The sequence below is a fragment of the Brassica napus genome, chromosome C5, assembly GCF_020379485.1.
Source record: "Brassica napus cultivar Da-Ae chromosome C5, Da-Ae, whole genome shotgun sequence".
NCBI classification, from domain to species: domain Eukaryota; kingdom Viridiplantae; phylum Streptophyta; class Magnoliopsida; order Brassicales; family Brassicaceae; genus Brassica; species Brassica napus.
In genome coordinates this window covers 4,708,257-4,730,621 of record NC_063448.1, presented here as the reverse complement: position 1 = coordinate 4,730,621, position 22,365 = coordinate 4,708,257, and the positions used below count along the sequence as shown (strand labels likewise).

The 22,365-nt window shown below is 33.4% G+C and overlaps 4 protein-coding genes and 1 pseudogene across 5 annotated transcripts; 2 read left to right on the top strand and 3 right to left on the bottom strand.

Annotated features, from left to right (window-relative positions):
• The first annotated feature begins 2,160 nt into the window (after nucleotides 1-2,160).
• On the top strand, nucleotides 2,161-4,703 carry BNAC05G08260D. The gene has a single exon (XM_048757972.1). It carries the CDS (start codon nucleotides 2,224-2,226, stop codon nucleotides 2,728-2,730), a length of 507 nt encoding a protein of 168 aa, XP_048613929.1. The 5' UTR covers nucleotides 2,161-2,223; the 3' UTR covers nucleotides 2,731-4,703.
• A 1,580-nt stretch (nucleotides 4,704-6,283) lies between these two features.
• Nucleotides 6,284-9,063, bottom strand: LOC106357932 (AP-1 complex subunit mu-2). The gene is made up of 11 exons (XM_013797657.3): nucleotides 8,685-9,063; nucleotides 8,361-8,507; nucleotides 8,220-8,282; nucleotides 7,928-8,104; nucleotides 7,736-7,839; nucleotides 7,537-7,644; nucleotides 7,315-7,411; nucleotides 7,139-7,236; nucleotides 6,908-7,049; nucleotides 6,701-6,823; nucleotides 6,284-6,600 (listed from the first exon to the last, which is right to left on the bottom strand). The coding sequence occupies exons 1-11, from the start codon at nucleotides 8,811-8,813 to the stop codon at nucleotides 6,502-6,504; spliced, it is 1,287 nt and encodes a 428-aa protein (XP_013653111.1). The 5' UTR covers nucleotides 8,814-9,063; the 3' UTR covers nucleotides 6,284-6,501.
• A 102-nt stretch (nucleotides 9,064-9,165) lies between these two features.
• Nucleotides 9,166-10,811, bottom strand: LOC106357933 (annotated as a pseudogene).
• A 144-nt stretch (nucleotides 10,812-10,955) lies between these two features.
• LOC106355123 (ribose-phosphate pyrophosphokinase 3, chloroplastic-like) lies at nucleotides 10,956-13,373 on the bottom strand. Of its 2 annotated transcripts, XM_048757971.1 has the most exons (7): nucleotides 12,929-13,372; nucleotides 12,236-12,551; nucleotides 12,041-12,136; nucleotides 11,824-11,892; nucleotides 11,580-11,708; nucleotides 11,404-11,503; nucleotides 10,956-11,313 (listed from the first exon to the last, which is right to left on the bottom strand). In XM_048757971.1, the coding sequence occupies exons 1-7, from the start codon at nucleotides 13,312-13,314 to the stop codon at nucleotides 11,180-11,182; spliced, it is 1,230 nt and encodes a 409-aa protein (XP_048613928.1). In that variant the 5' UTR covers nucleotides 13,315-13,372; the 3' UTR covers nucleotides 10,956-11,179. The 2 variants fall into 2 exon arrangements, 1 of the variants encoding a protein (XP_048613928.1); XR_007323739.1 differs by lacking the exon at nucleotides 10,956-11,313 and having other exon boundaries at nucleotides 11,398-11,503; nucleotides 11,580-11,727; nucleotides 12,929-13,373.
• Nucleotides 13,374-16,015: 2,642 nt separating this feature from the next.
• On the top strand, nucleotides 16,016-16,947 carry BNAC05G08220D (cyclin-dependent protein kinase inhibitor SMR8). The gene has a single exon (XM_013796071.3). It carries the CDS (start codon nucleotides 16,364-16,366, stop codon nucleotides 16,694-16,696), a length of 333 nt encoding a protein of 110 aa, XP_013651525.2. The 5' UTR covers nucleotides 16,016-16,363; the 3' UTR covers nucleotides 16,697-16,947.
• Nucleotides 16,948-22,365: the final 5,418 nt, after the last annotated feature.

The following is a 22,365-nucleotide window of genomic DNA, read 5'->3' as shown; positions in this document are numbered from 1 at the left end:
AATGTATACAAAATTTGGAACTCCGCCCTTCCCTCTTTCTCTGCATTTTGAGATTTTCGATTCTTATCTTTCCAAAACAGTTCTATTGCAATCCAGATTCAGATATTCATACTGTAAGAATCTCTCTCTCTCTCTCTCTCTCCCATGAAACCAGATTCTTAAAGAACCTATCCATCGCCAATGTTGCTGGTAAATAAAACTATGGTCTTGAGTTTTTTAACTTGTTTGGTTCTGTTTTTACCTTTCATCCCTTGAGATCTTGTCAATTCGAGGCAGGGAGGATTTCTCCACCACTTGAACATCCATAATGGCACCTACATATCAATTTGAACACACAAGAATGATGGAAAACAAAATCAAAGAGACATTTGATATATGTGTGTATTATATCGCATATTTTACTTTGACGGAGAAACACTTCTCCAGGGAGCTGCAAGACCAGGGACGGCTTAGACAGGGGGCGCGAGCGGTGCGACCGCCCCGGGCCCAGTCTGTTGTCCCCCTATTTTTTAATAGATAAGGACCCAATTTTTTTAAAAAAAAATACATGTATTCTTATATTAAAAATAAGAAAAGTGGCCCGGAATTTTTTTATATGAAAGTATTTTTTTATTTTCATAGATTTACTTTTAAAAATACTTCTGGTATTTTGAAAAAAACATATATCTATCAGATTTTTTAAAGAAAAATAATAGTTTGGAAATTAAATTTTTTTTTTGCCCCGGGTCCATGAAACGATTGAGCCGGCCCTGTGCAACACAACCATTATACTCAAATAATTGAAAATTTTCGAAGCACAAACCATAATAGCACCTCTATCAAAAATCAAAATCAACTTGTTTCTTCTGTTTCGATGTGTTCTCGTTCCATGAGTATGAATCCGTCTGGAGCTCAATACAAGGAAAGGAGGAAGAAAATAAGTATATTCAGTAAATAAAAATGATTGTGTTTGGTAATTAGTCAAAGAGACACGGCAGCATAAACGGTTTAGTCGCTGTTAGTTTAATTTGAGACCTGGGTTCAACCTACTTGGTATGCTATTTTTCCAAAATAAAAATTACATAAAACGACATAGTTTTGATTTCTATTAAAAATATACGCACTATTATACACGACCGATGGCTATATTGTGGATTGGCCACGACTTCGTGGGTTTCCAAGCTCGTGGTTTAATACGCAAAAAAAACTTGTTCAAGGTTTTTTTGCAGAAAACCATAGAATTAATTATACATCATATTTATGATTCTTAAGTATTTTTTTATTCATCGTTTTAATTTTTAAAACTTTTGTGTATTTTAAATATTTCAAATTTATATTTTAAATATTTCAAATTTATATTTTAAATAATTCAAATTTATTTAGAATTAGACAACAAGAATATTACAAAAAAAACTTAATAATTTATTTTAAAGATACATGAAGACATGATTATCACACAAATTTAAATATTACAGCAACACTAATAGTCTAGTAAATATTTGCTCTGGAACTTCTAAAATATTGTCCAAACAAATTTTGTGTAACCGAAAATAGAGCATTAAGAAAATAATTTTATGTAATAATTGTGGTATTTTACTTGTAGTTTAATATTTAATTATGTATTTATATTTATAATTTTATATTTTAGTATAAAATTTTATTAATTAATATTATTATTATATTTTTATATATATGCTAGTTATTTATAAAAGTCTTATGAATATATATTAATTATGATAAATATAAGGACCATAGTGTAGTTGCTAAAAAAGGACCATAGTGTAAATTACAAATAATTTTGAAATTAAATTTGAAGTTTTGCTTTTGGAGAAGAACATATTGAAACTTCAAATATAGAATTTTGTTGCAAACTCTATAATAGAAAGTCTTTTTGGAGATAATCTAATATACCAACATCTAAGGGAGTATGTTTTTTTTTGGTCAAAGCATCTAAGGGAGTATATAACAACAATATTTTTACGTATAAAGTATAAACTAGTCCACTTATGCATCAAAGAACTATGGTGAAGATAATCTGTTTAAAACAAGACAAACCTCAGATTATGTTTACATTTCTATAAACTACTAAATAAAAACGGAATAAACGCAAAACGCGCACCACCAACGATTTCAAAACAAAAAAAATAACTTTTTCTATATATAAACAACAATAGTCCCGACATAAAAATTGTCTCGGCTAATTTTTCTCAATTCAACTAAAAAGGTTTAAATAAAACAAATAAAATGGCGGGTCGCGACACTTTCGAGCTGCGTTTTGCGGCCGTCGCGGCATCCGCCGCCGTATTGATCTTCCTCTTTTCCAGCCAAGCCGTGGAAGCATCACGTATGCTGAACCTATGCTCTCACACCGCGTATCCATCTCTGTGCCAGCCTTTGGTGAAGCGTGTCACGAACCCAAGAAGAGCCACGCACCAAACCATACAGGCTTTGGAGGCTAAGACAAAGCTGGCTTTAACTGAAGCGGCCAGGTACAAAAGCGGTAACCAAGAGATCACTACATGTTATGAAACGTTTACCGACGCGCTATATAATTTGGCAAACGCGAGGAAGAGTATAAGGAAACGTAATGTGATGGCGATGAACACGTTTTTAACTGCGGCTGTGTCTGATTTCGGTGTATGTGTTGAAGGGTTCATTGACAAGGGTCAGGTTAATACGGTTCAAAATGCAGCGGTTGATTTGAGGAAAATTGGCACCAATTGCTTGATGTTGTCTACATTGATTAGATGATCAAATAACAAACATTTGTTATTTTCTCCAATAAAAAACTAATTAATTTCTTCTAAATGAAAAAGAGAACAAAAAATTCTAACTAATGAAAAAGGGCTTTTCTTTGTTGATTTTATTTTGGGGAGCTGTTTGTTGATCATCATTCGTCGTGTAAACGCCACTGGGTATAATTAATATTTATCTTATGTAATTAATTGCTATTAGATTATTATTTTTTTCTTATGGTAATTTCAGTCATATGATAGCTTTCAGAAATTTCATTTATCCCTAGCATTATATCAATATGTGGTGGTTAATACCTTACACTCCAGATATATTTAAAAAAAAAAACAGATTATAGAGTAGCTGACATAAAGAAAATGTAGGGAAGATGGGTACATAGAAAGAAAAAAAGAAGAACTTCAAGAATCAACAAGAAAAACATAAGAATTTATAGATCTTATATTTGTCTCTCAAAATATACTAAATGTTAAATAAGAAAAAGAGAACAAAAATTAACAGAGAGTATATAAAAGAAGGAAAAGAACGCATAAAATGTTTCATGCTAAGTATTGCTACTTGTGAACACTTGCTCTAGAGTCTCCCCCAACCTTTTCTCTTTTGACCAACAGCTGATTTTGTTTATTCAGTAGAGCTAAGAATAATAACACAATATATTGTATTAACATAATTAATTTTTTTCAGTGATAATAAAATTTTCTTTTAATTAGAAAATAGATCATTAATTCTAAGGTCGAGACAAGGTATAATATTGTATGGTCCATCATTAGACGTATCATTTTACTATTATAAAACTCACGTCTAAACAAATTTTGGTGTAGTTGACGTAGTCCAAAACTTTGATTCAACATGACACGTTCGATAACACATGAGACATGAAAAATATATATGTTTATATGGCCCGTGCTTAATGCTTATATTCAAGACATGAAGAATAAGCTTTCATGGATAAAGGACCATAGGGTAGATTTCATTTGGCGAGAAAGGAACAGAGTTGCAGATAGAATTGCAAAGGAAGTTTTTCCTCTGAGAATAACCTCTAAATTATATTCTATGGTGCCAAGTTGGTTAAACCTGTTGAGGAGGATAAATATGTAGTTGGCTAATGAAAAGTTTGAAGTTAGAGCTAGAAAACACATGATGCATGATTTGTTTTTAAAAAAACATTTGAAAGTATGAGACTCATGGAAAGACCCACACTAATTTCTAAAGTGGTGCATATTCTCGTTCTCAGACCAAAATTAAAAGCATCATAGTTAGATTTTGCTTAGTCACTTTATGTACTTTATGTAGACTGCTCTGAGAAGTTTGAAAACTGAATAGGTTTAGAGTTGTTTACACCACGGGTCACATTCTGAGTTTGTCTTACATTCAGAGACACATTCAACATTTGAGGCACTTTTTCTTGGCACTTGCTATTTGATCGGACAATAATGCCTCCGATAAGAGCTTTGTTATTAATTTCAACCTCATTTATTTATTTGTTTTTATCTCAAATATTAATAAATATAAATAAATAAATTTGATGTAATAAATTTTAACTTTTCATCCTCTACATTTCGACATTCATTTATATTTACTTTAGAAATTTAAAAATAAAAACACAGAAAATGTTTTTATAATTAAAATATTGTAGATAGTATTGGATGGATAAGTCATCTACGAAAAAATAATATAAATGAATGAATTGTGGACAAAGAAAATGTGGACATACATGAATTTATAGTTTGTGTTCGATGTAGGAAAGGTAAGAAAGATAATCTTCTTTGTGGAAAGAATCCCACTAGTTCCCAGAGATTTGTTCAACCATCCACGCATAACCCATCCACGCTCCAGCTATCCACACACCACTTATCCACGCAACCCCCATCTACACGCTATCCGTCCACATCTTTTGCAGATCTGGATTCTGAAATCGTAACTTTGCAGATCTGGATTTTGAAATCCACAACAACACTAAGAAACCAACAAAACGAGAAAGATTTAAAAGATCATACAAATTCGGAGAATCTAGGATTTAGAAGATGAGAAGTTCAAACTACCTTCTTCTTTTTCTACATCTTTTCATTTTTTTTTACAAGTTGTAGTCTCTCAGTTTGCCTTTTTTTCTTTTTGTGTTAGGGAGAAAAAAATGAGGATAGAATCATTGGAAGATGAAATTTGAATAAAGTCACGTTGAAAGAACGAGAGAGACAAAAGAAAAAGTAAAAAATGTTAATGTATATAATTTTTCAGTTAGGGAGTTTTTGATCTTTTTAACACTAGAAAGTGTCTTACAAACACAATGTGTCTTGCAGTGTAATTGATAAGACAAAATGTGTCTCTAGTAAAAATTTCATAGGTTTATCAAGGGTCTACATCATTATTAGTAAATACTCTTTATTTAACACATATGTAATTTAATTTTAGCACTGAATTTTCTAAAATAAAACTTCTAAGAAAAAGCTATATAGCTAGAATGTATCTCAACTTTTTAAAAGTTATTCTTAGAAAAAAAATTCTCGCACATTATATTTTTCATTATAATGAAATTACTAAGAAACATGTGTTAATTATGCTTGTAGTTGACATTGTTCGTTGCAATAACTTTGGCCGGTATTTCCTGACCAACAGTGATGCAAATGTTCACAACACCAACAATCAGGTACCAGAGCATGGCATGGGCCATGATAACACGTTGGTACATTGATTCCATAGTTCGATTTCTCCACCGCTTGAACATCCATGCTCGCACCTAAATATCAATTTGAACACACAAGAATGATGGAAAAAAAATCAAAGAGATTTGATATATGTGTGTATTATACTTGAAGAAATATATACGCACACTGATGCAGAGCGAAAAGTGAGAGCATGACAATGCAAGCTAGAGCTATTTGTGATGATTTCATGGTTAGGCTGTCTCAAAGGACTGTTTCGTGATTCTTTTTGTCTTATGATTAACTGTAATTGTCAGCACAATGTATATATACTAAAATAAAGGAATTGAGACAAATTTATTTGGTTAGAGAACAATTCGCAATAATGTTTCTTGATTTCGGTCAACGTGCGAATATCACTATTAACTATTAAGTCATTCATTGAATTGGTATGGATTCGCAGTATATGATTCAACTTTCCATTTCCTACTATGAGAGATAAGGCATGTAATAAGTTTATAGTTCGACTTCCAGGAATTACGTTCGATTACTTGCCAATTCATTTAGTCAACAGCTCTAGGTTTCCAAGATTGTGAAACTTTGAATTGACCATATTCATCTAAGGTTAACGCTTTACACCCTCAAGAAATAAATTCATTAATTCAGCAGACACATTCATCTACCTCTCATTTAAAATTTATATAATTAAGTTTGTTATTTTAACATGTTCGTTTACTGCATTATCGAAGTCCCATTAGGAATACCCGCCAGATTCTATCAGCCATATCTTATTGGAAGACAATAATGGTCATCCAAAAAAATTGCCTATGATTTAGGGACTTGAGATAGCATCTTGCAGAAAACTCTCCGTTTTTTTATCAAGAACCCAGTGGCCACCCCCAAAAAAAAAAAAAAACTCAAATTGAAAGTTTCATAAAAAAAAAAAAACCTTACAGGAAACATATAGAGAACACTAAGAAACAATTCACAAGAAATATGGGCTTTTTAAACAACCTTCACCGTAAAAAAAAATTATCAGCTAAATTTTTTTTCCATTTTCCTCGATCTTCGTCTGCTTTGTTTCTTTGACAAATGGCTTACCAAAATATATAAAAGAAACAACAGTCTCACATTACATGAGCCTGAGTTCGTACTCACCAGCCATGGTTATATATCTCACCCACGGAAGAGCTTGGTACCCGCTCTTCTCAATGACCTTCAAGTACCGAACCTGTAATACCCATAATTAACACCCCCATCAGGACTCTTCAGTTTAAAAGGTTTGACTGCAGAAACATAGAAAATACCTGATACTGTATATATTTACTAACCTGTATTCCTGAAACAGTGAAATATGGTATCTCGAATTTGACACGGATAGGAGCTTTTCGCTCAGGCGTGGCTTCCTCTGCGGTTACACTTGGGAGATGGAACTCTGCTCTCAACATATACTCCTACATTGTTTCAAAACTTAGTGTCAGAGCATACAACATTATATAGTCAGTTCTCACATTAAAAAAATCATTAGCACTACTTACCTTGTTCCCAGGGAAAGACTTGATTTTCCAAACCAATGCATCTTTTTCGGGAGCATATGCTGCAGACCCGAGAGATGTTCTAACGGTGGGATTGGATGCATCAGTTGGTACAGGCAACTCGATCTCAACATTCGTTGCAGTGCTGCAGGAAAGCAACTCTTATTGAAACTTTTTTTTTTATCGTAAAGGTAAAAATCAAACAAAGTCACACACACAAACGATTCTAGTTACCTTCTTTCCTTGAACTGGCTTCTCGCTTTTACTAGCATCTCAACACGACTCCTGGAATGCCTCTCTATCTGAGCTTCGACCCATATAAGAGGCTTTACCTGAACAAATATTATGTAAGAAAGAGATTTACTTTGTGCACGGGGGGAACCATCCGCGCAGTATTTCACATTTCGAACCTGGGTACTGAGTCTATATGTCATTAAATCAAAAGCCCCATCAGGTGGTATGAAAGATATTGTCCTATCGTTCTCAAAACGGGCCAATCGAACACACCTGTAATTTGAAGAAAGACACATGTAAAACTCAAGCATAGTATATTTTATTGCGGTAAAAAAAACAATGATCCGGATAAGAAGTGACTGTCAGAGAATGTTTGGAGTTGCAAGAGGAAAGCGTACTGATGAAATTTGATGTCCTCCAAATCAATAGCTTTTCCTTTTGTTGCTCGTCCCTGTGCTTCCAACAGTACTCTATCATTCAGACCTAGCTTACACTCTGGCATTCCACTGTAATAACCATAGAGTAAGAAGCAGAGTCAAAACAGAGAGAGTTTTGATCTAACATGCTTTGCTTGATATAGAACACTAGAAAACACACCTCAAATATGTTCGCATCTTCAGTGCTCCAACGACATCAGACCTCACAATTTGCCCATTACTGTTCACAAGGATATTTACACTCTCTACCACGTCCAAGAAAACCTGGAAAGCAAAACATCAACATTTACAGACCTAAACAATATAAATAAACAAAAAAAGCTTCCTGCTTGTAAACTAAGCAAGAACCTACTTCGTTTTTCTTGAACTGTAACCCCTCACTCCTCCACGAAACAGCATTAGTGACAGCCATGGGAGGTCTCTGTGTGACTTCCATCCTATAAGCATCAGTCTTGATGAACTCACTAAGGATTCTTGCTTCAGTATACTGAGGGTAACCAAAGTCCATCATCTCGTCAAGTAACTCATACTGCCACCAACACAATTCAAATTCATCATCTAACATATTTGTTTTCCCCACCAGCATAGATTCATCAAGAGAAATAACAAGAAAGGTATCAAGGGAGAAGCAGCAGTAACATTACCACAACCACAAAGTTATCCCTCAATGACTCTTCCTCCAACTCCTCAAAATAGTGCTTGAAGACCTACAAATTAGTATTAAAACAAAAAAAAGCACGTAAAATGATTAGAAACAGATCATAAAGGGGGATTGGATGCCTTACATCGATAACGCGATGCAGGAAGAAGAGAAGACTGGCAGCGTTACAGTTCTGCCTGGAAGCTATCATGAGGTAAACGTTACTATGCTGTACAAACATGTAGGTCACTCCGTTATCGTAAACAACCGGATCATTAGACTCTGAATCTCCCTGCAAGATCATCAACCAACATAAGCAAAACTCCTCACCACAAGGAGAATCATAAATTGTATTGATTACTGATTCAAACTCTAATCTATGAACCACATAAGCAAAACTCATCAATACAGATTAAATCACGATAATCTTATAATTGTTATTGGGAAGAGCAATCGTGGAGTTAAACACCTCTTTCTCGATGAGTTTGGTGAAGAAACGCTCGGCTTGAGCAGCGGTGACGTCGCCGCGGTAATCGCGCCAGACGAGGACGCGCCCTTTGATGTCGAGCAGAAACAGCGCGGAGGCCGCCCCTGCCATGTTGTTTCTCTTGGATTGCGCGATATCAGATCCGATCAAACGGAAGACGAGATCTGAAGAATTTTATTGCTTGGCCGGAGATGCAGCATCAAAGAGAAGAATGAGCTGAGATCATCATCATCATCATCATCGTGCTGCAGCTTGACTGGTTTCGATAAAAGTCTTTTTATTCACGATCTGACGATTTGCTCGATTCAGATTCCCATTACTGATGTTTTTACTCTGTTGGCAAACATGCCTTTAAGATTCCATCGGAACGGCATCGTATGTGGTGACGAGCAATTAAAAATGCTTTTTGTTTTTTTTTTATTGCCTAATAAAAGCAAGAGATTTGATTGGAGGAAGGAAGATATCATCAAATAATCAATGGGTCTAATTCGCTGGCTAGTTGAGATCTTTGAGAATGTAGTTACACATTTCACCTAGTTTATCACTTGTTTTTTTCCATGTTTCCTTATTACAATGCAATTCAAGTGATCAAAGAACTCTTCTGTACATGTTTCAAAACCATTTTCTTTCTTTCACAAGCAATCCAACTCAGACTTCTTCACGCTTTGATTCGGCACAAATCCTTACGTTCAGTTCCATTGATTCGAGCTCGAGGCAGGGGAAAGCAATAAGCCAGATTCATTATGACCCTAGAAGATGTTTCATGTTCCTTTTTGGTCTGTGTTCTTTGCGGTACTCTTAGACTTGAGTGCTAGGCTACTTATATCGTCGTCACCTTCGAGAACTTATGACCACAATCTTCCTCTTCTGGCCAATCATCATCGTCATCATCATCTTTGAGTGTTGGGCTTAGGCTTCCACTATTTTTGTCGATCTTTTGGATTGGTTTTTCTTCTATAACAGCTTTATCGATGAACTCCACATTTTCAGACCAGCGAACCGTCTTTTGGAAATCGGGATACACGATTGAAGGAGGTTCGAAGGCATATATTCTTGGAGAAAGAAACTCAGGAGGAGCATGGTGGTAGCAACTCGAAGTTGATGGCTTAATCTCCTCCTGAAAAAAATCTCCACGACCTGTTTTAGTGGAATTGTTTTGATTCTGAAGCTCCTTCATCCACAATGCTCTTGCTTCCATCACCTGTTTGATTGCGTAAAACAAACAGTCATGTGTTGTGTGGATTGTTGGAATAAAGAAGATTGAATAGAGGTTATAACCTGTGGGGAAGACAAAAGCTGAGCATCATGTTTACCGAGCCGTGAATGGAGAAGAACAAAAGTAGACTTTCCAGAAGTAACCAACAGTCATGTGGCAAGGACAGAGTTCTATTCTCAGCGCAGCTAACCTCGGGGCAAGACTCTCTATAGCTAAAGCATGAACTCTTTGTGCATCAGACATTTCCAAATCTACAACAAGAATAAGATATTAACATTTCAAAAACTTTGATATGAAGCAGCTGATCCAATGAGTGAGTGTAGGTTGCCATCAAGGTCTTCCTCGGGGTCTAGAGGAAAATCCAACCAAGTTTCTGGATGCATTGCTATGTTTCTCGCATCCATCTCTTCTTCTTCCTCCTCTGGATCATTGCACGAATCTTTTTCTTCCATGGTAGTCGAATTCCAGCTCCTAGCTCTAATCTCGGCCTCTCGCGTATCACTTGCGGCGACACACGATTGATTCAATCCGAGATCTGGAGAACGCGATCGGCTCAATCTGGGATTTGACTGATCGGAAGAAGATCTCTCCGGTAACGGAGCGAGAAAGTTAGCGACGCCGCGAAATTTCCGCGTGAGGGTATGACTGAGCTCCGTGAGGTCATCTTTCACCCCCACGAGCTTGAGCCTCCTCTTCCGTTGATATCGTAGTAGACTAACGATCGTTCGTGTTGTCTTCGTCATCGTCTCCGACGCCATTGTATAAGCTTTCCAAAAAACTCGAAAACGTTATTTATTTGAATTCCTTTTTTTTTTCTGATTGGATTCGTTAGCTTATTGATGATCCATTACTCGGGTTGAGTCAAAACTAAACCCATATTTCTTTCTTTTTTTTTTTTTTTTTGCTCAACAAATTTCATTCAAACCAGATAATTTTCTTGCCAACTGGAATTGGGTTTTAACATCTAGAAGCTTTATCCGTAGATTTTCTTTCTTTTTCTTTTGTGTTAAAAAGATTTTTCTAAAATGAATTTGATATTCAGAAAATTAAATTACTATCGATATTCTCAATTTATTGTCAAATAAGTACAAAGAAGTGAACTGAATCATCATCACATTATTGGATTCTCCTACATTATAAAAACAAACCTCTGGAATGGCAAATGCTTCAAACGAGACTATACACCAAAGTTCATAAATCAGATTCTCACAAACCCATAAATTATTTCCCGTTGGATTTGTCTACTCAGAACCAAAGAAGCTTAAACTTGAAGAGCAGAAGCTATGGAACCAGCGAGGCTCAGAACTTCAAAAGGAGGCTTGTTCATCACCTCTTTCACTGTCAATCCACAAGAGTCTGTGATCCAGAAATAGCTAAAACCTTCCGCAGGATCACCTGCAACATGTAAAGACACACAACAAAGAAAGATTTTTATTATGACTCGGTGTAGATGAAATCATAACATTTTTGTATAATGGTTATAACCTTTGGTGTCGAGCTTGAAACGTTTCCATGAACTCTTGGGGAATATGCCGTGTGTTACATATGCACTTATTTTCGCTGCTCCATGTGCAGCTAAGACTTTCTGAAGGGGGCACAAGAGTTCGTAGTCAGTAACGAACGAAGTTAATACTTTTGAGAGTTGAATATGAGTACAGAACCTGGCATTCGATTAGCGTGCCTCCTGACTGAACCAAATCATCGACAATCACAACATGCCTTCCTTCAGCGTCCCCCTCTTTGATACGCACTATTCTTTTGTCTCCCATTCTAACTTTGTTGCAAACAATCTGAACGACAGAGGGGATACTGTGTAAGTATCTGACGGGTTAATACACAGAGGTTCTGCTCAGGATAAGATGAAGCAATGCTTCACTGTAAGATGATAATGAGATACGGCATTACCGTTGGATAATGTTGGAGTTGCTTGTGGAAACGTTTCCATGCTCCATCATCCGGGAATGCAATAGATATCTGAAACAAATGAAGATTAGTAAGCCATCATGATTGAGTCTTGAACGCAACTCTAATCTAATACGAGTTTACATGAAGAAGAAAAAAATGTCCTTTAAACTTCAAAACTGATAGAAAAGTGTGACAACTAAAAGGTAAAAAGACTTACGTTATCAGAATCAGGTAGAGCCTGGAGTCTGTTCTTGAGCAAAGGTATACCACTTTCAAAGCACGGAAGTATAGTATCACCAAAGTAGAACCTTTCCTACAATCCAAACAAAGACACGCAAAAATCTAAGATAAAACATAGACAACAAAAAAAAACAAAAGAGTCATCAGCATAGATCAGGGTTGTAATGAAGACCTGCAAGGCATGAATATCGAATGTCACCAAGCTAGTCGGTCCTCCTCTAGAAGCCGGTATGTTCGAGAGTATCCTAGCCAGAGTGAAAGCAGTCGCCACGTCACCCTCGTCCTCCATTCTCTCAGAAGTTCCAGTGGGGAAGAACGGAAGAACAAGTGTAAACGACGATACGAAAAGCTTGGGGAGAGCATAGATAACCGAGAGCTGTTCGAAGATCACAGCCGGTGAACTGAACGAAGCCAAGAAGGCCACGTGCTGCCCACGAATGCCTTGAGCATTTTGTATGAACAGATTAGGGAATCCATCGTCAAATTTCCTACAAAAAAAAAAAAACAAATGATTGTGAATATAACTTTGTTAACGAAAACTCAATTATCTTGTGATTACATCAAACCAAATAATCCTAATGCAAAACTTCTCTCCACTTACATAGCATAGGATACACTAAAGAGTGATTTAAAAGAGCTATAGAATCTCTCAAGGTCTCAACTTTGAACTCTGGAGTAAGAAAGACCATCGACCAAACCCACCAAATAAACTCACATTTGAAAATTCGAATCGGTAAAAACAAAAGTCAAAGCTATCAGCTTTCGATAGCTTTCTTCATATTTCACAAAGGATCGCATTAACATAAAAGAGAAACCTTTTCAAGTAATCAAACAGACAGAGAGAGAGAGAGAGAGATTTTTTTACTTCCAATTGATGCTTCGTAGCTCGATACAATCCGATTGGGCGACGATTCTCTCGGCGAGATCTCTAGTCTCGTCGCTGTGGAAGAGACATACACGCTTCGAGCACTTGGAACCAGATTCCGACGCTGATGCAGACATTGATATCGGAGAAGACGACGAATTCGGGTTAATCAGGCTGATCGGATCCCCATTGGACAAGAAATCGAGGCTCCGATGACCCGACTGGTTCTCTAAGCTTCTGACTCCACACCTCACGCAGCGACTACCGACTGCAACGGTTTTGAAACTCAGAGAAAACGGAGACGATAACGACGATGGAGAGGAGCTCAACTGAGGGAGAGATAGAGAGGCAGCGGTTGTTGCAGTCGCCGGAGAAATAGCCGCCATTTCCGAAGACGAAGGGTCAAAAAATACGAAGTTTTCGGCGGATATCTTCAAAATTAAAAATTACTATTTTTTTGCGCTTAAAAAGAATCTGACATGTGGCGAAGAGATTAGAAATTGACATATATGCCCCTACCTGTCAAATGAGACACGTTGTGAAAGGTGTTGGATTTGTTCCGGTTTGATCTGACTAATTTACCTAACCATCGGTTCGAGTTTAATTTGTACGAAAATTCACATTACAAGTGTGTTTAGGATTCTTCCAAATTCCAATCTTGTTTTTACAGTATTGAAGCCGATATCAAATGATTTCTCTAGGTTTAATTAGAATATCGATCGGGGTAGTCGGTTTGTTTCCGGTTTAAGAGTTAGGACGAAAGAGGAGGAGGATGTGGAGGCAACAATAAACTTGGGAAGGTACACGCGCCTGAAATCGTTTTAAGCATAGAAAATGTGTTAGTTGAATAGAAGTAGCGTCAAACTATACCACCAAGTCCAACAGTATTCTTCATTAGTGTTCCACCGGCTGCTTAAACGTTTGTTATATGCTGAGATACCTCAAAAACACCGACAAAACGAATAGTAGAATTATTCTGATATCTCAGCCATCAAATTTTCTTTGGTGCAATAACTTTCGTCCAAGCTTCGAAGCCCTCGAAAATCTTTTCTGACCAGAGATTTATTAGAGAGTCAAAACATATGACCGTCAACTGAACGAGTGTGGGCAATGTAACTAAACAAAGTCTGAATCTCAACGACTCTTTTCCATTTAATAGTTGCATATTCTACAAGATACATTTAATACTACTGCATGGAAATCATTATTTATAACTATCATAAACATTAAATATGTGTTAGGTTTGTAGTATTTACTAGGCCTGAGACTTTTATCCGAGATTCGGATTCGATCCGAGATTCGATTCGGATCCAATCCGAAAATCCGGATATTCGAAGGGGTCGAATCTGGATCTGGATAGTAAAATGTTGGATCCGTCAAAGCCGGATCCGGATCCGGATATCTTAATTTTTTAATCCGTAAGTTTTATTAATAACTATTTCAAAAATAGTAATATCTATATATAAAAATTAATTTTATTTAATATATTTTCATTTTTATAATAGTATATATAAATTTTATGTAAATTTTGTAATATTATACATAGAAATAATTAAAAACATTATATTTTTTTTATTTTAAAATTATTTTTAATATTTAATATATATTAATATTATTTTTAATTTATTTTAAGGATCCAAATCAGGATCCGGATATCCGCCGGATATTACAATTTTTAGAAGGATATCCGACACCCGGATATCCGAGAACCCCGGATCCGAATAAAAATAGTAAAATTATGAATCCGCATTATAAGAATTCGGATCCGGATACCTTAAAATTGTCCGGATACCCGATCTGTCATAGGCCTAGTATTTACATAGCTTAGATCACGCGCTTCCTCGGATTCCCTATTCTCATTTAAAACTCATTTTTGTATTTTCTGTGTTTCTCATTTTAGCAGATGTCACGGTCTCTCTGTCTCCCTTTTCATATGAGAACTCTTCTCTCCATCACAGTTACTCCAATCCAATTCCTTTTGAAACTATCCTGCGGAACACACGTTGTTTCTTTTCTGAACTTTTACTTAAACGCTTTGTTATTTAGATTAATGTAGTCGTTGGTTTGACATATAAAATATGAAGATTGTAGACACAAACACAACTTTTTATTTTTGTTAGAGGACATATCAAGGATGATTTGGCAGACGGATGTGTACGCAAATCTAGACACACCGACGTGCATGTATCCACAAAACAAAAACCCAAGCTATGAGTTGGTCTAGTGGTAAAAGAATTACGGTTGTAACTACCGCCATCCGGGTTCAATTCACGGTGGGAGAGACTATTTACAATGCTTAGATTTCCGGCAAAGAGGTGAAACCATCTTTTTTTTTACCAAAAAAAAATGTATCCACAAAAAAAACAGTAAACATACTAACCTACGTACTTAACATATGTCACATATATATGTACTATCATGCATCGACAAGTTGGTGGAGACAAATACCCACCCATCACTAACGATGTAGGATATATATGATGAATTGATGATCATATGCGCAATACTCACAAGTTGTAGATCCTGATAACTTGATTATCACTCCATGAAAAAGTACTTTAAAATATATACTTGGTGAACATATATAAATCAGTTTTCTTATATCTGCAGTGTATATTTATTTTTGTTCATATGAGTTGGGGACATAGATTTACACCAATAGAAACATACGCTTCTACTTTTTTTTTTGCTTCCACATTCATAGATGTATGTACGTATTTTTTTTTTTATATACGAACCTGAATTCTAATGACAATACAACAAGAAATTTTCATATTGTCATTCTGTGTAATATTTTTTGTGTAAGTGCTGAAATCATATTTTAAATTCTACCACAGATGAAAATTAGTGATTTCCATGCCAATTTTTTTTAACGTTAATTTATAATGATATTAAAACTATGAAAAATTAGACGATGTGACAACCGACAACCATCAAATCTTTTCCTTCCACAACTTATGTGATATATTTAATTATAAAGTTTAAATTTCAAATTATGAATAGTAACCACTCCTCTACCCTTTATTCCCTCCACTTTCCACTCTGTTCCCAGAAACGAATATAAACTATTTCAAAAAGTACGCACTCAATGTCATTGTCTTTCTATAGTACATTTTTGTATCCGATAATTAAATTTGAAAAAAAAAAAAAAAAACCTTTTTCATAATATTTTAGTCAGAGGAAGAGGAAAATTACCGAACTGAATCGACACCGATCTGATTGATGCATTCAATTCCTTGTTGACTATAAAAGCGGTCTGTCCCCCTTCACTTCACATTCGCCACCAACGTTAGAAAGAGAGAGAACAAGAGCAACAAGTCTCATTCAACTTCACAAAATCAATACTACCTAAAGATTCCCAAAAACCAAAGCAAGCCTTTGATTACTTTTGTTAATCACTTGCTCTGTTTTCTCTTAATCCACATCCAATAACTCATGGGACATTCCGACAAATCTTACAACCAACTCGAAGGAGAGATACGTGAAGCCACCGACGCTAAAAAATGGGTTTTCGCTGGTATTCCTCCACGTTCGCCGCTCAAGCCAATTAACTCCTCTTCCGACGTCACAGTCAGCGAAACAGAGGATCAAGATCAGTGTCCGACGACACCCACAGCGGTTTCCGTCAGAATTCCAAGAGTCCCGCCGTGCCCAGCCGCACCAAAGAAGCGGAAGCCGTCGTCCAAGTGCAGCTACATTGCCACCGGTAGAGAGTTCTTCTGTCCACCAGACCTCGAAACCGTTTTCATTCAGAGAGCTGCTAGTTAACTCTGTTTTCACAACTCTCTACTTCTCATTCTAACCTTTTTTAGGGTTGTAATATTCTTCTCGATTCTGGTTAAGTTTTAGATTCTGAACCTACTCTTATGCTCTTTATGTGTTTTTTCAGTTCTAGGCTTCTAGTAATGTTAGGACACTAATTAAGGTTGCTGAATAGAAAGTCTTTCGTGTTTATGTACAATTATCCCCCTTTTCTAGTAGAATCAATAAATATATGACATGTCGTTTGTAGCTTGGTTTATTTATTTGCAAAATTTTGAAATGTTTTTTAGTCTGATTATTTTCTTTCACTTTTTCCCCACTCATGTTTAATGAAGTCCGTTGATTGTATAAAATCATTCTTCCTCGAAATACTGTAGTTTTAATTTTTGGAACTCTGAGATGACATTAAAAATATGATCCACAGATCAAAAGTTTTTCGCTTTTTATCTACCCTTTTATTTACTTTTTTATTTTCTTTGCCTTTTAATCTTTTAAATTATTAGGAAAACAAAAAGAATCCTTCTTTCGTTTTTGCTAAAAAGAACGTTTCTTCTATGTATACAAAACTAAACGAATATTTTCCTTTCAAAATTTTGTGGAAAGTTAAAGAATGCAAAAATATATCTCCATCTATTTCTTAAAACGAATATTATCTTATTCTAATCAAGTTTCAAGCTTCAAATCTCTTTTTTTACCATTTAGAATGTTCAAAATATGTATATATTGTATGCATACATGCACACATTTATAGTTTACATTATTCTCATAACTGGACAAATTTGTAACTAAATATTCACCACAACTAAAGTATCTAATTTTTTTGAAAGTTGAAATATTTTTTCTTAATGCTTCTTTCACTACCGACCAAATTGTAGTGAAATAATTTGTCTTAATAATTTTCTTTTCTTTTTCTTAAACTATTATCTGTTTAGAAACTATAATATGAAACTATTAGTTCGACATGATGACTATCTAAAATTCATAACATGAAAATAAACAAATAATATTAATTTTTGGTTTTTACCGGAAAAAAAAAACTAAAAAATCAAACATTTTAACCGAATAAACTAAAATGAATATTAATTTAAAATAATATTTATATTTTAGAAGATTAAAAACAAAAAAAAAAAACTTAAAACATAACCAATATCCAGATTAAACAGATTTAATGTCTTTTTATTAAAAATAACGAAACTAATAATCACATCCCTCGCAAGGCGTGGATTATTATCTAATTTAGATCTAAAAAGAAATGTAAATCTAAAACAATTAATATCACTTTCCAAATAATTACATAATATTACAAATAATGATTTATGGTAACTAATTGTTCAAATTATAAAAAAAAAAAATTGATCATTTTCTATATTTATAAAATAAATAAAATAATAAACGACAAACTGTTTATATAAATTAATATAATGCTTTTAAATAATGGTCGATATTATTTAATATAGATCAATTTTTTTATATTTTTAAAATGCATAAAATAATAAACGTCAAACAGTTTATATAAATCAATATAATGATTTTATATTCTTATTTAAAAGCATTATATTTTATATAAATCATCATAATAACTATTAACATCTTCTAAAGTTCATATTATATTCTTTATAAATCATCTATAAAAACATTTATCAAATTATTTATCTTGGCTTATTGTATATTTTAAATTATCATAAGAGTTTGTGGATAAAAAAAATTATCATAAGAGTTTTTAAGTCATTTATAAGAGCTTATAAATTAATTTATAAAATCTTTTTTTCAAATCACAACCTGCTATCCTACTTTATTTTAATTGAGAAGTTAATTAAGAGATTTTACTTTTGTGCCGATCATTTATGAAATCTTAAAAAATTGTTATAAATTGATTGGTGATTAATTTTTAATTTTATTTATTTTTATTTTAATTAGATTTAATAGAAAATATAAGTCTATAAATAGTTAATATCACTTGCCAAAAATCTACATAATATTACAAATAATTATTTATGGTAACTTTTTTTTTAGATCAAAATATTTATGGTAACTATTTGTTGAAACTATAGAAAGAATAATAATGTTTGATCATTTTTTTATATATTCGTAAACTACATAAAATAATAAACAACTTTCTTTATTAAAATTGATATAATTATTTTATATTCTTATTAAAGCCTTACATTTGTATACAAAGTATTATAATAACTATTAATGTCTAATACAATTCATACAAGTTTTATAAATCATTTATAAAAATTATAAATACATTTATAAAAATTATAAATACATTTATAAAATTATTTATCTTAGTTCATCATATCTTTTGAATTATGATAAGAGGTTTTAAGTCATTTATACAAGCTTATAAATTAATTTATAAAATCTATTTTGAAATTTCATTTTATATTAAATGAGAAATCATTTAATTAATTTTTTGTTAGGTGTCGATCATATAGAGAGCTTGAAAGTAATATTATAATTTGATTTGTTAATGATTTTTTTATTTTTTTTATTTTATGAGTAAGAAAATAAGTTCTTGAACCGGTTTTATCATTATCCAAACGACCTAAATATATTGCACAAAATAATTTATGGTAATTAAATATGTGATTTATATAATATATATAATGCTTCATAAAATAATTTTTAGGAATCAAGTATTTCTAAGCTATATAAAATATTTCAAAAGTTTTAGTATTACATACCTTCAAAACTTAAGTAATTTTATTAAAAACTGAATCATGAATATTATATATAATTAATTTTAGTATAATTATCAATGAAAAATATCAAATAGTATTTAAAATAGTCATATTTATCCTTTTTTATAAACAATCATTCTTAAAAAAAATTCAACAAAAAACACATAGCGATAAAAATATATTTTAATTAAAAAACATATAATAAATATATCGTTACAAAACTTTCAAGTCCGCGAGACTGCGGGCATCCACCTAGTATCGCTTAATTTAGTTTCTAAACAATCTTTTGGGTTGTAAAGGATTTTTCAATTTACAGTATGCACAAAATATATGCTTACGTCGGTTATATTTTAATATCATCAAACATCATTCGATGATGAGTGTGAGTCAGTGACAGCCACCGACGTAAGTGGAATCCGAGAAAAGAATACGCCAAAAAGTTTGTCCTGTTCTCGCTTCACTACATTTCCAACATTTTATGTTTTTTTAAAAATATACTGGCTTCTGTTTTATCTAATAACAAGTATTATACTAATAACAAGTAGTATTATACTAATCTCGTCTATTGAATCCAATATATATATATGTACTCTTCACGGTTGAATGTTCATGTACATGTAGCAGTTACACATGCATGTGACATCGGAAAAGTGCCTTAAACTTCCTCTTTTTTTGGTTAAACAAAAAGTGCCTTAAACTTGCAGAAACAAAATCACTAGTGTCCTACAACTCTCCGAAGGAAAAATCAATTTGACACACAAATTTCATCTGATAATTAGTATATAATCATTATCTTTTACTTGGGTGGTCCGGGGTTAAGTACCGGATTAAAAGGGGTGAGGTTCAACCTACTTTGCAAGTATTAGGTCAACACAGCCATCCGACATAAACAAACCGAGCACGTATAATCTCATGGTAAATTAACTTATCGAGTAGGTACCAATTAAATTGTCCAACCTTGTCTAGCATAAATTTATTTTCTTATTCTTTATTTTTGTTTTATTAAATGGGAAGAGAGGGATTATTTTTTTTTGTTTCTCTCTCTAGGTAACGTGATTGTCCATAACGCTTTTAGTTTTAAATTTTGAATGTGACCAATAATAACATAACAGGGATTAGAAGATGCGATAGACGGAATCTTATTATAGTATATGCTCCGAACCTTAGCAACATAAAGAATCATTTACAAAGGCTAAGAGAAACTATACGTTCTTGCGTGGAAAAAGCTTTGATCGTAAGTGGATAACGATGTATACGCTTTTCTTTATCTACGTGAAAAGAAATGACATATGGTTATAATACTAAAAAACACATGGGAGGTTTCAGTTGACGACACTAAATTTACTTTAGTAGATCATATTTCTAATGCTGATTATTTAGGTTCGGAATGAAATCATAATCTCATCGAAAATCTGTTGAGAGCTCGGACAAGGATCTCAGCAATGTGTCAAGATTTTCAAGTTATCTACTCTTTTTTACATCATAGTCGTGTTATCTAACCGCATGTAAAAAACTCCAATAAACTCGATCTTTTGAATACATGACATAATAGTCGTTTTTATCAATAACTGTTAGTTAGCTCCATATGTTGCTTGTTTTTCTTTGGGACTAAATATGTGTTGCTAGGTTCTCCATAGCAAACTCATCAAAGCGACTTAAAATAATAAGGAAGAAGAAAAAATGGTTAAAGAACAAGGACTATATGTAAACTTCTTACATTTTCTTTTGTCTCCTTCGCAACAATGACTCAAAAGAACAACAATTGTGTGAAGCTTGCGTCACCTTAATTTGGCTTCTTATAGGAAAGATATATTATGGATAATCTTCACACTAAAAAGTGGCTAATTATTGGACACCACATGGTTAGAGATCCCATTTGGGGATCCCGGTGCGTTGTATTTGGAATAGCCGAATAGCCAATTCCATTAAAATTCAGTGTCATTCTTCGGGATCTGAATGTATTTTAGTTTCCAAGTTTTTAAAAATGCAAAAAAAAAACTTTTTAAAAGGATGACAAAAAGAAAACACCAAGAAAGAAATAAATTGACCGTAGTTTAATCGATGCAGATTTTTAAATGCGGTGACATTTGGTATGTGTTTCTAGACACGTGGTACTCGTCACATGTTTTATTTTATCGAAACTTGTTTGGACTAAGAGCAATCTCCAACCTAAACTTATTTTTTCCTCGTTAACTTCCACTAAAATAGAAAAAAATTATTATAAAGTAAATTTTGTTCCAATGGTTTACTAGGAAAAAATTGAGGAATTTCACCTTTTCACTCTATATTTAAAGTGAAAAATTGAAATCTCATTATTTTTTTTTCCATTATAACAGAGTAACTGTATAATAGAGTAAACCATTAGAACAAAATTTATTATATAATAGAGTTACTTTATTTTAGTAGGAATTATAGAAAAAAAAAGGTTTGGATTGAAGATGGTCTTGAAAAAAAGAATCGTATAAGTTTTCGGTCTAAAACTCTCCGGTTTTAGTTGACTAGAAGTAGAAGAGATATTCTTTTTAGATATAGAGTTCGTGCTTTTAAGTTTTACTTGTTCATTTGAGCAATAGAAGTGTGTCACAATCATTTTGGGTAGAGAAAGTGACAGGTTGGAAGATCAAAGCCCAAAACTATTTTGCAATGATCTGTTTTGTATAAGATCCATTAACAAAAATTATAGAACTAGAAAGCTTAAGAAGTGTTACACTTGCATTTACAAATTATAACCCGAAGCTTCAGAAGTGTTACACTTGCATTTACAAATTACTACAGATTTTATCCGGACTACGCCCGGGATTACTTAAATATCATTGTATTCGTAGCCCGGGATTATTTAAATATTATTGTATTTAATATATATATTACACATATACTACATCTATGTTATAAGAATATAAATAGTAAATTGAATTAGATATGAGTAAAACTCACAATATATTATTTTTACTATCTAAAATACGTATGGGATGATGGTCAAATGTGAAA

What these genes read in the sequence shown, in the direction of transcription:
- LOC106355123 (XM_048757971.1), bottom strand. Translation starts at nt 13,314, where the DNA reads ATGGCGGCTATTTCTCCGGCGACTGCAACAACCGCTGCCTCTCTATCT. An exon ending in CTACGAAGCATCAATTGGAA is followed by an intron (nt 12,552 to 12,928) that starts GTAAAAAAATCT and finishes TTTTTTTTGTAG; the next exon opens with GAAATTTGACGATGGATTCC. An exon ending in AACTCCAACATTATCCAACG is followed by an intron (nt 11,709 to 11,823) that starts GTAATGCCGTAT and finishes TCTGTCGTTCAG; the next exon opens with ATTGTTTGCAACAAAGTTAG.
- BNAC05G08260D (XM_048757972.1), top strand. Translation starts at nt 2,224, where the DNA reads ATGGCGGGTCGCGACACTTTCGAGCTGCGTTTTGCGGCCGTCGCGGCA.
- LOC106357932 (XM_013797657.3), bottom strand. Translation starts at nt 8,813, where the DNA reads ATGGCAGGGGCGGCCTCCGCGCTGTTTCTGCTCGACATCAAAGGGCGC. An exon ending in CATATAGACTCAGTACCCAG is followed by an intron (nt 7,237 to 7,314) that starts GTTCGAAATGTG and finishes ATATTTGTTCAG; the next exon opens with GTAAAGCCTCTTATATGGGT. An exon ending in AGTCTTTCCCTGGGAACAAG is followed by an intron (nt 6,824 to 6,907) that starts GTAAGTAGTGCT and finishes GAAACAATGTAG; the next exon opens with GAGTATATGTTGAGAGCAGA.
- BNAC05G08220D (XM_013796071.3), top strand. Translation starts at nt 16,364, where the DNA reads ATGGGACATTCCGACAAATCTTACAACCAACTCGAAGGAGAGATACGT.